Below are 17,053 nucleotides of genomic sequence, written 5' to 3'. Positions count from 1 at the left end.
AGTGTCTCTGCTTCCTTTCTTAGTTCTTTTCTCTCAAAGTGATTTTTTTCTTCATACTTCATATTCGGATCTTTATTTTTGGCACAGAGTTAGCAAGTTATAGTTGGCTGACGATGTTAAATTGGTGCAAAACATTGCGGCACAACTGTTATCATGAGCGAGCAAGAGCATGAACATCACTCCCATCCTGCAGTCACTCCATTGGCTGCCTGTTAGTTACCCTGCTCACACTGTGTAATCCACCTTGAGTCTCAGTGAGAAAGGTGGACTATAAATGACATTAATTAATTAAAACTGTACAAGTCCGTACACTACATTTACAGCACAATCCTTAGCAGAGTTTGCACCTTTCAAAGACCATTGAGGTCAATGCATTTAGTATAACTCTTATTTACAGTTACACTGTTAAAGTAGTATGTTGAGGTTTTGTTCTTGTACATTTGGACTACATTGAGTTGTTTGATTATATTTAAAGTTCGGTTGAATCATCTGCGTCAAACTTGGTAGCTGAACTTCAAGAAAAACTCCAGGAGGAAAAAGTGAAGTTTTTGGAGCAGCTTGAAGAACATGAGAAGAGAAAAAATGAGGAAATGCAAAACATCCGAACATCACTCACTGCAGAACAGCAGGTAAAATGGGCAGATTACACATGCTTGTTGGGGAAAGGGGATTAAAATAACTAGGAAGTGCTGCTTCTTTCGGGGGGAGGGATAGTCTGTGTATCAGACCATCATTCTTGAAAATTCAAGGATCTTTTCGTGGTATCCTTATGGTTTTATTTGTAAAGAAACGATTACCTGACTTTTCAGGCTGTTACTGCCGGTCTTGGGCAGTAAATACTAGCTTCATAAAGGGCACAGCTAACTAATCACTGCTGTTATGAAACCCCTGTTCATTTCCATTGAGTTTTTAAAGGGCTCCTGTACAAGTTTCTCACACATTCTTCAAATTGTTTCTCCATTGGTAAAACAGTTCTGCACACCAACAAAAAAAGGCTCCAGGTAAACCAGCATGCAATGAAACAGATAAGGAGCCAGTTAAAATAATAGCTCTCTGTACCATCAAAGAAAGCTTGTAGTGCTTGTCTCATTAGAAAGCATATGCAGATTTTGTGTTTTCAAAGCAGTTCTTCTGCACATCATTGTACATGACCTTTTTCAGTATATCAGATACACATGTTATTGGCAGTTTTTTCTAGCCCCACATTTCCATATTTAACATGCAAGTAAATAATGTAATTTCAGTAGTTTATTGATGCAATCCAAAGCAGTCGTTGAGATCAGTAACATCATGATATTGTGTTAGTGATAAATAAGTGATAAGAGCTTTGGAGAAAATCTAAATTGGATATATTCCAGACTAAGGCTTCAAATAATAAATAAAATACCTTTTTAAAATCTTACCTGCTTTAGTATGATTGGGAAGTTGCAGAAAGCTAATTATTTCTGTGCTTGCATGAAAATAATGCTAGATTTATCTTTTCAGATGACCTTCAACACTGTTCTAACAAGAGAAAAAATGAAAAAAGAAAACATAATAAATGATCTTAGTGACAAATTAAAAATGATTACACAACAACAAAAAAGAGATAAGGGTAAGCAAAATTTTGTGCATCCATGCAAGTAGAACCCAAATAATTGTCCTGCAGTATATCTGAGTATTAAATATTAATCTTTTCCTGCCTTAGATCTGATCGAAACCCTTTCTGAAGACCGAGCTCGTTTACTTGAAGAGAAAAAGAAACTTGAAGAAGAAGTTAATAAGCTGAGAAGTTGTAGTTCTATTCCATCATCTTATTTACCTCCTACTTCAGAACCTTCTGGAGCTTGTGCAGCAGATTTTACAGCAGAAACTGAGCGATTAACTTCAGATGTATCTGAAGAAGGAAAAATGGATTCTACAATGGAAACCAGCATGATGGCTGTGAAGTAAGTAGAGAAGTTGTTCATTTAAATATATACTTTTTGAATGCTAGTGAACAAATTAAGCACTTAAGGCTAAAAGTTTTGTTAATGTTTCCTCTGTTGCGCATATGGGCATATCACCTCTGCAAAATAAAATAAATTTTTGAGGATTAAAGGTAAACTTTACATATTCATATCTAAATTGATTGTATGTGTATGCACACCCACCACAACCCTCATTGTATAACCACAGAGATACCAAGGTGTGATTTCTTGGTATTGATAGAAGTTGAAATGCCAATACAAAAATGAAATGTTAAAAAAACTCATAAAAACTGCAAGTATGAAATTCTTTCAAAGATAAATAGTATTATGAAAACTGAAAACAATGAAGAAGCAGTAAATCGAACAATTTCTTAAAACTAGTTATGAAATTCTTTAGAATGGGTGAATGCCTTCCCCACTCAGTGTCACCAACCATAGGTTGCTAATATGAATGAACATCCAACCACATGGGAAATGTACACAACCATGTCATAGAAGACTTTACCATGTAGTTAAACTGGTTGTGTTCATTTAACGGTATGACACATATGGCATGCCCTGACCAGGATTGCCCAGATGAGCCTGAGCTCATCAAATCTCAGAAGCTAAGCAGGGTTGGCCTTGGTTAGTAATTGCATGGGAGACCTCCAAAGAAGACCAGAGTTGCAGAGGCAAGCAATGACAAACCACCTCTCTTAGTCTTTTGCCATGAAAACCCCACCAGGAGTCACCGTAAGTCATCTGTGACATGAAGTCACTCTCCACCACACATGGCATGCCCAGTAAATTTAGAAAAACTGAGCCTAGAATGTCAAGTTTAATTGAGTACTGATATTCGTTTTAGAGTAATGTGAATCTATTTAAATTAGTATGGGTTATATCCCCCCCCCCATGTGACTGGAAGAGCACGGGTTGATTCCCAATTGCTTCTTTGTCTGCGGTCTACCTGTACCATGTGTCAAGAAACTAACCTATTCTTAGCCTGTTTCTTGGCTAAACTCTGGTTCAGACATCTCTGCCTAGTTAGGCCTCAAAGGAGAATTCTGGGAAACCTAGAGAAACTTAGCGCAAGCAGTTCTCTGAGAGGTAAGCTTGGGCATGTTTTTTGTGCAGAACCCAGGTGCTAATGAGATGACGGGAGTATCAAGGCCAAAGGCTGGAGTGGAAGGTTCATCTCCTGCATTGCATCTCATTGAGGATCAGAGCTCAGTTGGGGGCTAGTTGCTGTCAGTCAGTCAGTCATTTATTATTGCAGCAAAAGCCAGTAAAACAAAACAAATCTGAGATAAAAGATAAGTTATCACATCAGCACATAGCAATAAGATCAGAACATTAATGAGAGGAAAATTAGTAAAATAAAAACAATGAAGATAAAAAAGATTTTAAAAATTGTAAAGGCTAAAAGGAGTCTGCGTTTCCTAATAGCTGCGTTTCCTAATAGCTAAAGAACAAAATCTGGCCACGGCATAGGTCACTGAACTCTGAGTGTCTTCTAAAAGGAAATTACACAAAATTTCTGGTCTAAAGTCGAGATAGGACTAAAAGGGATTGAATTTAGACAAGGGAGGCAATATAAGGCAACCCCATTCCTCTTGATATAGTTCACAGAATAGGACATGAGTGACTGATTCCACCATGTTGGTCATGCATGGACATAGGCGTTCATGCATTGGCACACGAGCAAATTTACCCTGCAATATGGCGGAAGGGAGTGCCTCAAATCGGGCTCTGGAGAATGCCCATCTGTAAGGCTCATGAGTGATGCTGGAAAGGTAAGAAGCAGCAGTAAAATTGGGGCTGGATTTTAAACATTTGAAGTTCTCAGGTAGCAGAGCTTCTTCATTTTGTAATTCAGTATCAAGAAGTCTCTGTGTAATGGAAGTTCTTGTCATTTGTAGGCTTCCATAAAGGAGATCTTCTGGGACTAAACCAATCTGTTTAACCTTATTAAGAACTTGTGTAGACCAAATAGGATAGGGGTCCAAGGCCAGAAGGAAAAGTATTAGGCCCTTCAGCTTGTGGTGAATTTTTAGCCAGAATCATATTGCTTGTTCCCAAACCTTTGTTTCTACTCTGGGTAGACCAGCCTCTTGCCTGAGTATTACATTGGAAGTGCATTTAGGTACACCAAATAGAGATCTAAGAAATTTAGATTGAACAATTTTGAGGGTCTTTAAGTTGACAAAGGGACCGATCTGTGAGCCATATAAAAGTTGGGCCAATGATTTTGCTTGATATATTTTTAATGCCATAGGGAGGAAACCAGCACCCTTCCTTCTAAACAGTCTAATGATAGCATTTGGACTTCTCTCGGCCAAAATAGCTGATGAAGACATATGCGTTGAAAATTTGGAATTATAAGAGGTGATACCTAAATATTGGAAGTTCTTGACTTGTTCAATGGCATTTCCTTTGATAATTCCAATTGTACTTCCTAAATGAATTACTGAAATGGACCATTTTAGTTTTAGCTAAATTGATAGTAGTGTCACATTGCTCGCTAAATTTTACTAGAGCTCGCTTAAGACCAACCCTTGTTTGGGATAAAAGAACAGTGTCATCAGTGTACATTAAGACTGAGACCTTTCTGCTGCTTGAAAGAGCTGGGGCATGAGTATCAGCTGTATGAAGGCGTGTAATTAAGTGGTTGACATAGATGTTGAATAAAAAAGGGGCCAAAAGGCAACCTTGCCTGACTCCTTTTTGAACCAGAATTCTTTTTGATAAGTTGCCTTCTTGTGTAAATCTTATCTGAAGGCTGTTGTTTTTATGTAAATTAATTAACAGCAGTAACAGCCTTCTATCAATCCCCATGTCAGCCAATTTGGCCCAAAGCCTCTCCCTAGATACTGAATCAAAGGCCACCTTGATTGCACAGCTAGTTGCTGTGATGGAGGGACATGTCTCAGCTGCAAAGAGTCATGTTCATGTGTCTTACCAACAATCTGATTTTTTTCTTAGAATCAGCTCATGTTACAGGTAGGGGTGTGCACGGGGAGGAGATTTGGGTTTCCCGCTTTGGGTTTACCGGGAGCGGTGAAAAAATTCGGAATTAAGGTATTTTACTCGCTTCGGTATGCTCCGTAAATATTCAGCAAACCAACAGTGGAAACCACACTGGAGGATCCAAATCAATAAGTACCACATTGAAGTAAATTTTTATTTGTATATTCTGTGCTCAGTGAACCTCAATATAAATATTAAACAATCTATTCCAAAATACAAAACAATAGTTTACATTCCATACAGTGAATAATACACATTCTAGTAATTTTCACAAAGACAATTTTAATACAGCTATAATAGCGACAGCTCCAAAATGAGTATTTCTTAAATCCTTTTAATAGCTCAAATCCCCATCTTTGACATACACAAGTCTCATCAATTGGGTATAGAACCTAAGAAAATGCAGCATGATATTCGCTAGTACACACAAGGCTAATAATTTTTGTTGGCGTACACAAGGCTATTCATAAAGTCTAGTTGTACGTTTCAGGTGGCTGAGAAGATATCAAAGCCCGTGTCTGGTGTGGACTCAACAAGGGGCGGGCTGATGTCCAACTTGTTTCCCTCTGCTTCATCAGGAGTCCCTCGTCAGAACCGCCATCAACAATTCTGCAAAACAAATCATTACCACTACCAATATACAAACATTCTGAGTCAAAGAGTCTTACCAATCTTAAACTGCAAACTTTGCATCTCTTCAGCATATTAATATACAATAAATAGCTTTGAGTACAAGCATTCTGTGTCAAGGGGTCTTACTAGTCTTAAACTGCAAACTTTGCATCTCTTCAGCATATCAATATACAACAGTTTTAAATACAAACATTCTGTGTCAAGAAGTCTTACCAATCTTAAACTGCAAACTTTGCATCTCTTCAGCATGTATAGAGCATCTCTCTGCTGTGAAGCTGTGCAAAAAACTGCTTAGTCATAGTATTTGAACCTCCCTACTCAAATGGCCAAAGCCAAGTTAAAGAGACAAGCACCATTCTTAGTATCTCCAGCTAATATGCAGTAAATAATTCCATTACAAGAAGCACGACAGATCCCATGAATTATTCAAGCCTTTCGGCGACATTGTACATAATTGGTGAATCCAGAAACACTCTTTCTGTAACAAAATGTGCTGTTTATTCTCAGGGGATCCGCTTTTTGCCACAAACAAGGTTGTAAAGTTTAGTGAAACATCCCCCTGGTGATACTGCCAGTAGTGTTCCATTAATGGAACCTCCAGAACTCTAAACACAGAATGTTTGTATTTAAAGCTATTTATTATATGCTGAAGAGATGCAAAGCTTGCAGTTTAAGATTGGTAAGACTCTTTAACATAGAAGGTTTGTATTTAAAGCTAGTTATTGTATATTAATATGCTGAAGAGATGCAAAGTTTGCAGTTTAGGATTGGTAAGACTCTTTGACACAGAATGTTTGTATATTGGTAGTAGTAATGATTTGTTTTGCAGAATTGTTGATGGTGGTTCTGACGAGGGACTCCTGATGAAGCAGAGGGAAACAAGTTGGACATCAGCCGGCCCCTTGTTGAGTTCACACCAGACACGGGCTTTGATATCTTCTCAGCCACCTGAAACGTACAACTAGACTTTATGAATAGCCTTGGGTACACCAACAAAAATTATTAGCCTTGTGTGTACTAGTGAATATCATGCTGCATTTTCTTAGGTTCTGTACCCAATTGATGAGACTTGTGTACGTCAAAGATGGGGATTTGAGCTATTAAAAGGATTTAAGAAATACTCATTTTGGAGCTGTCGCTATTATAGCTGTATTAAAATTGTTTTTGTGAAAATTACTAGCATGTGTATTATTTACTGTATGGAATGTAAATTATTGCTCTGTATTTTGGAATAGATTGTTTAATATTTATATTGAGGTTCACTGAGCACAGAATATACGAATAAAAATTTACTTTAGTGTGGTACTTATTGATTTGGATCCTCCAGTGTGGTTTCCACTGTTGGTTTGCTGTTTAACGGAGGTTGGCGTCTTTATTGTGCCGTAAATATTTGGAGCATGCTGAAGTGAGGGGGGAAACTCCCCCACCTCCCACCCCCCAGGGCAACCCCTCCACCCCCCATGCCCCTGGGGAATCCCCTCCACCCACTTACCTGGTGGGAGGGTCTTTGACAGCTGGGCAGCGGCGGCAGCATGAGGCTGCGATGGCCTGGAGCCAGCCGGCTCAGCTCCTCTGCTGCCACGCCACTGCACCACTGCCTGAGCCTGCGGGGTGGTGGGGAAGGCCGGAGCCGCCGCCTCTGGCCCTTCCTGCCCCTCAATTGACCGCAGTGCAGTGGTGCCACAGCGGCCATTTGAAGGGGAGGAAGGGCTTTCTCTGCCTCCTCCGGCTCTTCCTGCCCCTCAAATAGCTGCTGGCGTGCCGCGGCCAATTGAGAGGCAGGAAGGGCCGGGGGAGGTGGCTCCAGCCTTCTGTACCACCCCGCAGGCTCAAGCAGCAGCGTGGCAGCAGAGGAGCCAGAGCCACCGCTGCTGCTGACAAGGTAGGTGAGGGGGGGATGGGGGGATGATGTTTAAAGGGCTCTGCCGCTGCTTGCAAGCAGCGGTGGGGCCCTTTAAACTCAGCCCCGAAGCTTTCCGAATGCTTCGGAAAGCTTTGATTAGGGATTTCCGAATCGGGGCCAGCATCCCTAATCTTTACGGATCGGGTTCAATTCAGGTAATTTACCCGAATCGGAAACCCGAAGCGCACACCCCTAGTTACAGGCTGATATGAGATAAAAATGAAGTTCTAGGTTAGTCCTTTGCTCTCAGACTGCATTCTTAATAAATATCTCAATCTTATTCTTGTTTGATGTTACTGCGTTTGGGGGGGTTCAATCTGAATCCAGTAACCTGGCATGTTTGGCCCAGCTACTAGTAAACTGTTTTTGTGGAACTCAGTCTGCAAGTCGTCTGCCTTGCTCTTCTGACTTCTTGATTAACACCTGGAATTCTAAATTGGAGGTTTTATTTCCTTAGTTTCTGAGCTCAAGGTTAGTTTGAGAAAATGGGTGGCAGTGTTCTGTCCTGGGGTGAAAGGGTCTCTTGCCCTCCCAAAGAGTGCTGTACTTGAAAACTCACTTCTGGGGACCCAGGGACTGGTGACACCATGTTCCATTCTGTTCCCAAGGGTCCCCTAGCCCTCTGAAGTGACTTTTTGGAGGGAGGAAAAGATGATGATGGCAGAGATCCATTCCATTAGTGGAGCACTGCTTTCAGTTCTCTGGACCCAAGCTTATGTTAACTAGCCAGTGACTTTCTTGCTAATGATTTGTCTTATTTTCTAGCGAAAATGTGCAGATGTTGTCTGAAGAAAAACAGAGGATAATGTTGTTAGAAAAAGTGAGTAGTTCTCTTCTATTAACTGTTTGTAAAGAATGTTATGGATTCTCAGTATATATATACAACTTCACATCTGGATGTATTCTCATCTAATTGCTGAAATAATTATCATGGAGATGTACTCAGTAGTAGCAAGGTGGCCTGAACCACATGGGAGTTTTCACTTCCTCTGGTGACTGAGCACAGGAACAGTAAGAGAGGCAGAGCAAGGGACAGGGCTCCTCCTCTCCATTTTTTGCTTCTGTCCTGTGGTTAAAAGCAAGAGCAATTTTGATCAGTTCAGCCAAAGGAAGGCTAACTACAGTTGAAGTGTGTGCTTTCTGATCATGCTTGAGGAAAGGGGACTTTTCATGAGTTTCTGTTGCCTGCTTAGAGATTTACACTCACTTTTTCTACAGCAACTCAAAAATGTTATTTCAGTAATATGTTGGATTTTTAAAATTATGTGAAAATATCTATTTGGGATAGATAAATAATTTTGTCTGCATTCCACTTCATCTACTTCACCCAACAACACATGAAGCAGCTTTTTCTTGGAGAAGTACAAAGTCTGAATTCAAAAGCAGGGTAGGAGCAGAGGCCGGAATTGCCTTCCCCCGTGACAAGAAGCTGGCACTGTCCTGACCTTATATTTGGCTTTTTATATGTTGCTCCCAATCCTCTAAAAGGAACTGTGAAAAAGAATTCTAATCTGTGTAGAAATGAATTGGGTTCCTGATATATAGGTGGTAGTATGCTCCAAACCTTACATATCAATCTGTATATTTATTTGTTTTGAACAACTATTTATCTAGGCCATATCAGAGGCAACTTTTCAGACCTGGGGTTGGAGATAGGGGTGTGCGCTTCGGGAATCCAATTCAGGTAAAATACCCAAATTGGGCCCGATCTGGAAAGCTTTGGGATTTCTGAATTGGGGCCAGCATGCTTGCCCCGATTCAGAAATCCCAACGCATTTGTAATGCTTCGGGAAGCTTCGGGGACTCTCGGGATTAAGTTTAAAAGGCCCTTTCGCAAGCGGCAGGGCCCTTTAAACTTACCCAACCCTTACCCTGCCACCCCCACTTCTCCCCACCTCTACTTACTGCTGGAGGAGGCAGCCTTCCTCCTGCCTGCTGGCCTCCAGTGGTGGTGGTGGCCCTCTCTGCCGGCAAGCCAAACCGGCCACGGTGCTGGCAGCAGGGAAGGCCCTCTCTGCTGGCCGGCCACAATGGCTGTGCAGCAACGGCGGCAGGGAAGGCCCTCCCCTCTGGCCATTTGGCCAGTGTGGCACTGGGCCGTTCCAGCCTTCAACTTGACAAGGTAAGGTGGGGGTGGGGGTTAAGGGTGGAGGTTAAGGGTGGGGGTGGGCCTCCCCCGCCCCCATCACTTCAGTATTCTCCAAATCTTTCCGGAGCATACCGAAGAGACTTGAAAACCCGATTTTGGGGCTTTTTCCGAACCTTTTTCCTGCTTTGGGAAACCCAAATATTTCTCGGGTGCATAACCCCTAGTTGGAGGATTTACAAACTATCATCCTGCATAGTGGAAGAGGGCCCCAATCTTTATGTGCCTTGGATTTCTTGTATTAAAAAAAAAACCGAAGGTTTTGTGTTTGTTTTTATAGACGCTGCAGTTGAAAGAAGAGGAAAATAAGAGGCTTAATCAAAGATTGGTAAGCACATACATGGAATGATAAAAACTGTTCAGAAATAAAAACATAGTCAAATAGAAACTTCAGTAGCTTTTTGCAGCCTCAGATTATCTTGCCTGACAAAATCTGGCAATGAAAAGAAATTTTACCCAATAAGTAAAATTTGTCTTATGAGACACTAGTTCGCATCGGACCCTCTTCCGCCTGTGCTCCAGCAGAGGCAAGGTGGGTCGTGGGGAGCTAGTTGGTGTTTCCTAGTCCGAGACAGACGAGCTGCTGCTGACCGGCGGAGGGTTGCTCATAGCTGAAAGGCAGGTAGAGCCCTGCTGTGGTTGTTTTATCCTTTTCCCTCAAGCTGTCTGCTTTGTCAGGGATGTCTGTGCCCGACTGACCCACAACACAGGCTCTCTCTCTCTCATTCTCCAGCAAGATCAAGCAACACATGACTGTAAAAAATATGTATCTCTGATGTTTGGTACAGTCCCTCTCCTTGTCTATACATGCTACAAAACAGGTACAGTGTAATTAAAAACCTCCCAAACAGCATCTGGTACTATCCCAGGAGGGGACTGACCTTAACTTGATACAAGGAAAAATACTAATCAGCTGATCATGGCAAGGCCTTTCTCTGATATAACTAAAATCTTCCCAGTTAGCAAAAATTTATTTTAGCCTTTGACTTAATTTTCTGTTCCTAATTATTTTGAAACCTAAAGAACAGTAATGATAGGAATGTGGAGATGGACTAATAAAATTGTTTATATTGAATTTATACTTCTTATTTTTATCCTTTTCTTTAATTAGAAATTAGAACACTCTCATAAATCCATTCCCTGAGTCTAGCCAATTACCTCCTTAAAGGGGCAAGAACCCCACAATTGTATCCATCACACATATAAGCAAATTATATAATTATACAATAGAGCATTTAAATGTATTGTCGAAGGCTTTCACGGCCGGAGAACGATGGTTGTTGGGGGTTTTCCGGGCTGTATTGCCGTGGTCTTGGCATTGTAGTTCCTGACGTTTCGCCAGCAGCTGTGGCTGGCATCCACAGCTGCTGGCGAAACGTCAGGAACTACAATGCCAAGACCACGGCAATACAGCCCGGAAAACCCCCAACAACCATAGAGCATTTAAAATTTACAGACTGATTACAACCAGATTACAAAGGTACAATTGGTAATAAAGGCATAATATGTTAATAGAATGCATAGCAATCATAATTACACACAGCGATATATAGCCCTATGTACCAAGGAAACACGAATAATCAATTTCATTATTTAAACCCTCAGGAGCCAAGCTCCCGAGTTTGAAAATCCATTTAGTTTCAAGCTGCAACAGTTTCCTTGGGCTATCAAGGGTGGGTGGCTCCTTAATCATATCCAGTACTGAGATTTTAAGTTCAATGATATTCTTATGACGTTCCCAATAATGTGCAACTAACGGTGCCTCACCAACCTTGTTTCTGATTCTAGAAACATGTTCTTGTATTCTTATTTTCAGGGGGCGGGTCGTGCTGCCCACATAGTGTAACATACAGCTACACCTAATCACATATATAACATAAGGGGTCCTACACGTGGAGAAGCCCCTTGGTACTCCCAGTCTGCCAGGTACTATTTCATCCAGCCTCACCATCAAGGAACATCAAGGAAGAGTGGCGTCCAACACCACTCCCAAGTTATCCCTAATTTGTCTATTTGGTAAAAACCCGGCCTGCTCTTCTCATACAAATTCCATTAAAAATCTCTTAAGCCTTTCCGCTAAAATTCTTGCAAAAATTTTATAGTCATTGTTCAATAAAGATATAGGTCTGTAACTCTTGACATTTGTTAGATCTTGTGACTCCTTTGGGATCAATGAGATATTTGCTTCATTCTAAGTCTCTGGGAGATCTTTTTTCTTCATAATCTCATTCATCAACTTTTGTAGGGGCTGCACCAGGTCCTTTTTCATTACTTTGTAAAATTTTGCTGAAATTCCATCTGGACCCGGTGCTTTCCCTATCTTAGTTGACTCAACAGCTTCTAAAATTTCTCCCTCTGTAATTGGAACATTTAGTGTTTCTCTCATTGTATTTGAGATCTTTGGTAATTGTGCTTTTTCTAGATACCCGTTTATTTTCTCTAGGTCTATCATCTTTTTTTGAAATAGTTTAGCACAGGGCTGTGCAAGCCCTGGTCGCTTCGGGTTTCCAGCTTCAGGTTTACCCGAACTGGGAAACAGCTTCAGGTAAAGCTGCTTTGGAGATACATCTTCGTATAGCTTCGGGTTTGCCTCGGAAAGATTCGGGTATCAATTTCACTTCCAGCTTTCAGGTGCCCTGGGGGGGGGCAATTTCTTTCCGAGGCAAACCAAACTTGGTGGAGACCTTCTCCTACCTCTTCTCTAACAACCCCCCAAGTTTCAGAAAGTTTGGACTTTGGGGGGCCATGTTATGGCCCCCCAAAGACGGTACCCCCCATGCTCCTCCATTCGCCATTATTCCCTATGGGAAAAACAGGTGACCTTTCTAGGTTGCTAGGGGTGGCATTTTGCAAGCAAAATGCACCCAACTTTCAGGGGCCCTTCTCCTACCTTTCCTCCCACCCACCCCCCACCAAGTCTCAACCTGCTCCCACTTTGGGGGGCCATTTTATGGCCCCTCAAAGAAGGTGCCCCATCCTCGCCTTCTCCATTATTTCCTATGGGGAAAAATGAAGAGGCTTGTGTGGCTAGGGGTGGCATTTTGCATGCAAAATGCCCCCAACCCTCAGGGGACCTCCTCCTACCTGTCCTCCCACCCCCCACCAAGGCTCAACCTGCTCCCACTTTGGGGGGCCATTTGGGGGGCCTAACCTGAAACCCCCAACAGCTCCACACAGCCCAAAAGACACCCTCCCCAACATTCCCACACTTTCCCCCTACCCCAAGAGCAGGCTGGCCAGCCATCTCCCATTGTTCCCTATGATGGGAACTTTTAAACTCTCTTTCCCAGGGCAATTATGCACATCCCAGGGGTGCTATAACGGAGGGCACACTCCTGAGTGCAAGCTTGTCCCTGTGAAAGCACACCTGAACCACAGACACCCTCCCCAAAATTCCCCCACCACCTACAGAGAGGGCTGGCCAGCCAGCCCCATTGTTCCCTATGAGGGGAACTAACCTAACACCAAAGAACAAAACCACAAACACACACTAAAGTTTAAAATCTTTATTTTTCAACCTTCAAATACAGAAAAAAGGCACAGTAGTGTGACACAGCACACCATTCCCCCACCCCACCCCAAGGGAACACAACTCACTACACACCAGAGAATCTGAAAAACACAGTTACATGCAAAAAATCTTTATTTCCTGTTGTGATTCAAGTTACACAGCAAGAACACAACACCGAGGGCATCGCAGCTGCCCCCCCCCACCCCAAAGGAACACAACTCACTACACACCAGAGAATCTGAAAACACACACACACACACATACAATTGCTTGAAAAAAACTTTATTTCTTGGCTTTTAAACAGCATGAGGACAAACAAATATCCATTCTTCCGTCCCAACGCAAAGTGACCGGGGGGACAGTCTCGCAACTTAGTCCAGCTGAACCATTGTCATTTCCTGCAGCTAGGATTACAGTTCAGCCAGTGGGGGAAACACCACAGTGCAGAACAGTACCTAGCCACAAGTTCAACACAATGGCATATGTGGATCACACAGCTGCAGAGTGCCCCCCCCCCGCCAGCTTCAGAATGAAACAGAAAACATCTGTGAAACACAGTGACATAGCCTTCATCATTAGCTGGCACCCTCCCTCATAAGCCCAACCAGCCCCAACTCCAAACACACCCCCACCCCTTAAGCATAAACATTTTAACATTTTAAAGAACATTAAACAACTTGAAACATCCCCCCTCAAAAAAACCAGCAGAGTTATCCTCGCCTAACCAGTCCCTATCTAACCTATGTCCCCCCTCCAGTGGCAATCAACAGCTCTCGGGCATGTTATTTTTATTTTTCAGAATAAATTAGTTCCCTTGGAGTAAGTGATAGTTATGCGTTTTTTTTTAATTCTTTTTTATGAAAGGGGGAGGAAGCCAAATTGCGGACTGCCTTTTGCCACTGGGTCCCACCCTCCTTCTGCTGGCCAGTTTTAACTACATCTAATGGGTTTTGTATTGGGAAGAGCGCGATTGCAAAGGATTGGACTCACAGAGGATGCAGGCCACAAGGAGGGCTCACCTCAGTCACTCTGGAAGTCCAGTCCTGAGAAATCGAACAGCCGAGAGTTGACCTTCAGGAAGGTCAGCTGCTCGACTGTCTATGGGATAATGAAACTGAAATCAACTCAGGCCCAGCCCCAGAAACAACAGCAAAGTAAATTAGAACCGAGATCCCACAGCCCCCTGCCTGACCCTACACTAAAACTCTTTCACACACAGACCAGGAAACACTCCCCCCCAACCCTTTAAAATCTTAGCTTGGGGCAGACACACAGACACAAACACACACACACACACACCAGGAAACACTCCTCCTCCCCCTCACAACCCTTTAAAATCTTAGCTTGGGGCGCACACACACACACACACCAGGAAACACCCCTCCTCCCCCCAACCCTTAAAAATCTTAGCTTGGGGCAGACACACACACACACCAGGAAACACTCCTCTTCCCCCCCCCCAACCCTTTAAAATCTTAACTTGGGGCAGACACTCACATACACACACACACACACACACACACACACACACCAGGAAACACTCCTCCCCCCCCGTAACCACACACACACACAAAATGTAGGAAAAAATTAATTTTTTAAAAAAAAAATCACTCCCACCCAGTCAAGCCCCTAATCCTCCCCTCCCCTCCCCACACCCACCAAGACAATCCCCCCCAAGAAAACTTAAAATACTTTAAACAGGTACAAACCCCCTCCCCCCAACCAACAACAGTAAAAATGAATCAAGAAAAAATTCTGAAAAAATGTAGAAAAAATTAATTAAAAAAAATTCACTCCCACCCAGTCAAGCCCTTAATCCTCCCCTCCCCTCCCCACACCCACCAAGACAACCCCCCTGAGAAAACCCTGTGAGTCACTGACTCGCTTACCATTCCTGCAGTCCAGCGATGGTCAGGCAACAGGCAGGAATTCAACGGGGGAAGTCCTCCTCCACAGCAAGATTGCAGAGATGAGATGCTTGACCAGCCACAGCAGCAGCGGGAGTCTCTCAAGTCTCTCAGTCTCTAGGAAAGAGTAGAATGGAAACTGGTTATTAAATAAGTATATTAACTCTTTAAAAACTACTTCTAAATTCTAATCCCTCAGTCCCAAAGTGTGGAAGCCAGAGTAAAAAACTAGGCCAAAGCCTTAGCACACACCAGGGAAGCCACCCACTGTAGAAATGAAAGGCAGACACAGTAAAAAAAAAACTTTAAACAGAGAAGCAGTGGGCCAGCTTCAAGTTAACCCCCCACCACCACCACCACCTAGGCCAAAGCCTTGGCACACACCAGGGCTTGGCATGAGTCTGCCCCTGGGAAGCCACTGTTAAATTTAAAAAATAAAAATAAAAATGCAAACTTAAAACAAATCCTTTCCCAAACCCATTGCCCCCCAACCACCCCCTCCCCCAAAGATCAAAGAATCTTGTGAGTCAGTGGGACTTGCTTACCAGTGAGATGCAGGGCCAGTCAGCAGCACTCCGCAGCTTCCCGTGCTAAAAAAAAAAAAAGCGCTCGGAGACCAAGCGATTCGAATCGCTTCGGGTTGCTTAGCTTCGGTATTTCCGAAGCAGGGCCATCTTGCTGGACCCGCTTCGAGAAATTCCGAAACTACATGGAGCGGGTGGCTTTGGGTAACTTTACCCGAAGTGAAACCCGAAGCAACCAGCCCTAGTTTAGCATAATGTTTGTAAAATGTCCTTTTTATCCCTTGATGTTCCATTATCTCTTTTCCTTCTTCGATTATCTTCCCAATAGCTCTTTTCTCCCTTTTCTTTTTCAGTTGCCAGGCTAAGTATTTCCCTGGCTTGTTGGCCCCTTCAAAAGATTTTTGCTGTAGAGACTTTAAATGCCATTCTAACTCTTTATTTGCAAAAGCCCTCAGCTGTTCTTGTAATATCTTTATTTCTTGAATTATTATTTTCTTCCCTGGTCTTTTCTGTAGGTCTTGCTCCTTCTTGGAAATTTTCTCCTGTATTTCTTGAAATTTACTTTGCTTTTTTCTCTTTTCCCTGCTGTTCAAAGTGATCCAGATCTGCTTTATAAGCATCCCAAACTGTATGAGTTGGCACTTCCTGACCACTGTTTTGTCGAAAAAAGTATTTTGTCTCTGTTTGGATGAATTCAATATTCTCTTGACTCTGTAGAAGGTCCTCATTAAGTCTCCATCTAAATTTCCTAAATCCTGTCGAGACTTTCCACATCATTGGGTTATGATCAGAGCTCACCCTCGGCATCATCTCTATTTTCTTTGTGAGCAAACTTAACTCCTTTGTTGCCCAAATCGTATCAATTCTTGAAAAAGACTGGTGTGTTATAGAGTAAAATGTAAAGTCTTTTATTTTAGGGTTCCAATTTCTCCAAATATCTTCCAGATTTTCTTGTCGAACCAGTTCAAAAAATGATCTAGGCAGCCTCCCTGCCCTTTTATACGGTATTTTTGATTTCTTGTCTAACTGCAAGTTAACGACACCATTAAAGTCCCCAGCCATTATAATTTGCTCATATGAATGTTGATCCATTTTTTTGTTATTTCTTTATAAAAATCATCTTTTTTAAAAAAAATTATTGGATGGGTTAACAAACATAAACATAATAATCATTATCATTTTCCACCCCATTGCATTTTCCCCATCCTTTCCCCCCTCCCTTATCTAATGACTCTCAACAGTTTTCCATACCCAAATTAACCAAAAGAATATATACTATAAACTCTTAAAATCTATAATAATATGTATTATATATATATATATATATATATATATATAATACATACTAATCTAGTCTATTTAGTTGTATTAACTATATTAATATAATACTTATCTAAATTAAGAGTATAAAAATATATAAGTATATAATAGGTACATATACTAACTACAATATATATATATACTAATCCTTAAA

The 17,053-nt window shown here is 42.0% G+C and overlaps 1 protein-coding gene across 2 annotated transcripts in view; it reads left to right on the top strand.

The window, feature by feature from the left end:
* RB1CC1 (RB1 inducible coiled-coil 1) overlaps positions 1–17,053 on the top strand; it is a 102,467-nt gene that overhangs the window by 75,035 nt on the left and 10,379 nt on the right. For both annotated transcript variants that reach the window (XM_054984855.1, XM_054984854.1), the window contains exons 16-20: positions 476–629; positions 1,486–1,594; positions 1,688–1,928; positions 8,257–8,311; positions 9,918–9,965. In XM_054984855.1, coding sequence (XP_054840830.1) covers positions 476–629; positions 1,486–1,594; positions 1,688–1,928; positions 8,257–8,311; positions 9,918–9,965 — 607 coding nt within the window. The remainder of the gene's footprint in view (positions 1–475; positions 630–1,485; positions 1,595–1,687; positions 1,929–8,256; positions 8,312–9,917; positions 9,966–17,053) is intronic.

Source organism: Eublepharis macularius, chromosome 7 (assembly GCF_028583425.1).
Source record: "Eublepharis macularius isolate TG4126 chromosome 7, MPM_Emac_v1.0, whole genome shotgun sequence".
Taxonomy (NCBI): Eukaryota; Metazoa; Chordata; class Lepidosauria; order Squamata; family Eublepharidae; genus Eublepharis; species Eublepharis macularius.
The sequence above is the reverse complement of the archived record's forward strand: the minus strand, read 5'-3'. Positions and strand labels throughout refer to the sequence as shown.